The sequence below is a fragment of the Epinephelus moara genome, chromosome 1 (assembly GCF_006386435.1).
Source record: "Epinephelus moara isolate mb chromosome 1, YSFRI_EMoa_1.0, whole genome shotgun sequence".
Lineage (NCBI taxonomy): Eukaryota > Metazoa > Chordata > Actinopteri > Perciformes > Serranidae > Epinephelus > Epinephelus moara.
In genome coordinates this window covers 9,566,245-9,568,625 of record NC_065506.1, presented here as the reverse complement: position 1 = coordinate 9,568,625, position 2,381 = coordinate 9,566,245, and the positions used below count along the sequence as shown (strand labels likewise).

The 2,381-nt window shown below is 39.1% G+C and overlaps 1 protein-coding gene across 1 annotated transcript in view; it reads right to left on the bottom strand.

Moving 5' to 3' along the window:
* Nucleotides 1-540: 540 nt before the first annotated feature.
* LOC126393737 (adhesion G-protein coupled receptor G2-like) overlaps nucleotides 541-2,381 on the bottom strand; it is an 11,991-nt gene continuing 10,150 nt past the window's right edge. The window contains exons 10-12 of the mRNA XM_050050060.1: nucleotides 1,870-1,975; nucleotides 946-1,271; nucleotides 541-821 (exon numbers count right to left, since the gene is read on the bottom strand). Of these exons, the coding sequence (XP_049906017.1) occupies nucleotides 709-821; nucleotides 946-1,271; nucleotides 1,870-1,975 (545 nt within the window). The 3' untranslated portion in view covers nucleotides 541-708. The remainder of the gene's footprint in view (nucleotides 822-945; nucleotides 1,272-1,869; nucleotides 1,976-2,381) is intronic.

Sequence of the window (2,381 nt, the reverse complement as noted above, 5' to 3'; positions counted from 1 at the left end):
ACCGGCAAATCCTGTGTTCAGCTGATGTTAAATCATTGATTTTCTCAATGAAGTCTGGCCTTGAAGACAGCAATATAACAGCTTTATTGTCCCGTTGGAAATCACTGTCTGACAGCAAGGTAAAGCTGTGAAAATATTCAGGTGGGACTTTTTTATGTGGCTAAAATGTTTTTTGTTGCTGACCTCTCCACAGCAGTCGATTGCGTAACTTCCACGTCAGACTACTGCCTGCTTCTCCAAACTGGGGGCGTAACGACTGACATCTACTGTATGTAATACACTGTCTATAGATAAGTACCCCATACAACTCCACTTCAACAAATCTGAACTGTCCCATTAATATATGATATAAATAATTCAAAGCTATATGATTTAAAAAAAAATGTAAACCATTTACAAATAGCAACAAGTTACAATTGCTCTATTCTGGTATATTAAGACTTTATTCAAAAACACAGGTACAAAATTCTATAGTAAGTTAGTGAAGGAAAGAGCTTCACTAAAATGACACTTAAGCCTAAAAAATAAATGTACATTTACGTGAGGTTAATAATAAAGTTACAGATAAAAGTGTTTTACAGTTTAAGGACATTTCAAACAGGGTTACATATGGGAGTTTCTGTGGTTACATGGGGATTACCAGCACAGCTATGCTATCAGTGATTACATCAGGCCTTTATCATCAGGACTAATGGCAGCAAAGGGAGTCTAATCAAATTTGACTTCTGAAGACTTCACAGGAGTAGAGGACAGTTTGTCCTCCATGTCTCTCTTCCTCTGCTTCTTGGCCGACAGGCAGATCCACAGGAAAATAAAGAAACCTTGACAAAGAGACACATTAATTATTAAACTGGTAGCTGGTAACATTTAATAAAGACAAACCTGTCAACGCATAGACAGGTTAAAAACATTTTAACAGAGACAAACTCAGAAGTGACAGCAGACCTTGTGTGGAGTTGAGGATGCAGAAGAGGTAGAGGATGGGGTAGTTGACATATCCTGAGCCCAGGAAGGCCAGGCCCCAGGTGGTCCCCATCAGGCAGGTAAGACCCATCACAGTGAGGCCACTCCTGCAGGACTCACTGAACCTCGAGTCATTCCATGTCTCTCCATCAGCCTGCACTCCAAGCTTGGACTTGTTCCTGAACACTTGTTTCATCTTGCAGATGTTAGAGGCCACTGCTATCAATATGCCAGAGTTGAAGATGAATATAAGGGTGAAATACACCAGGTTCAAGGAGTAGAAGAAGGAGTCATCAGTGATCCAGCAGCTGTGGGTAACCCAATGGACTGTCAAAATACTTTCACAACAGATCATGCAGAAGACATACAGTACGGTGTAGATGATGATGATAATTATTATTATTACATCTTAAATGTTTAAAGCTACAGTCCTTTTTTATGAAATGAAACACAGTTTTTGATACTATTAATGGTTGCCGTTTTTTCAGCAGTAGCCATTAAATGTGTTTACAGTCTGTCATCACCTTTTTACATATGTTTTCAGTGTTAGTGGCGGAGTCCGCCATTCCCTTGCGATACTCAAAATGTCTTCGCACATGCTAATGTTTTTTAATACTGTAAACCACACTTGATGTAACCATTAGTAAGCATGGGTTTCACCAAATTAACAAAGATTGTAATAATCTGAAGGCCTTTTGCCACAAAAATCACACAAAAACCTGTGTGAAAACAGCCAAAACCAACAAACACAAACGCACAAACACTGTATGATCATATATAAAAGTGTAAAAATGACATTTTACCATGCTCTGTGATTGTGACAGGTCAGATTGTGTTTTTTTAAGGATTGATATTGTTGAAATTGTTGATTCCTGTTGTCATGCTAAAAGCAGTTAGCTTACTTACATGGCGTTAGTTTGGTTAGTATCAGCCATGGTCATTTGTGTAACTCCGTAAAACTGTTTGAAGTCCTTCACTCCCAAAGAGACTGCTACGATTACACCGGGGATCCCTGAGAATCACAAGTGTACACACACACACACACACACACACACACAGTTTAGCATCACTAGGTTATTAAAGAGACAACCTGCTCCTGATGGACTTTTCATATACTAAGCATACAAAACATGGCATCACGTCAACATATTTCTGGTGATGCTGTGATGAAGTTTGATGGTGGAAAACATTCATCCAAACATTTTGTTGTCAATCAGCAAAGTTCAGTAATAAGTTAAACTGGAGTTATCATGAAAGTTATCTCACACCTGAGTGCTCTCATTATAATCTCGGGTGACTTCAACCATGTCTCTATTAAAAAGACACTCCCGAAATTCACCCAGTATGTGACCTGTAAAACCAGAGAGGAGAAGAGCCTGCACCTGCTGTATGCTAATGTAAAGGACGCATACACCTCC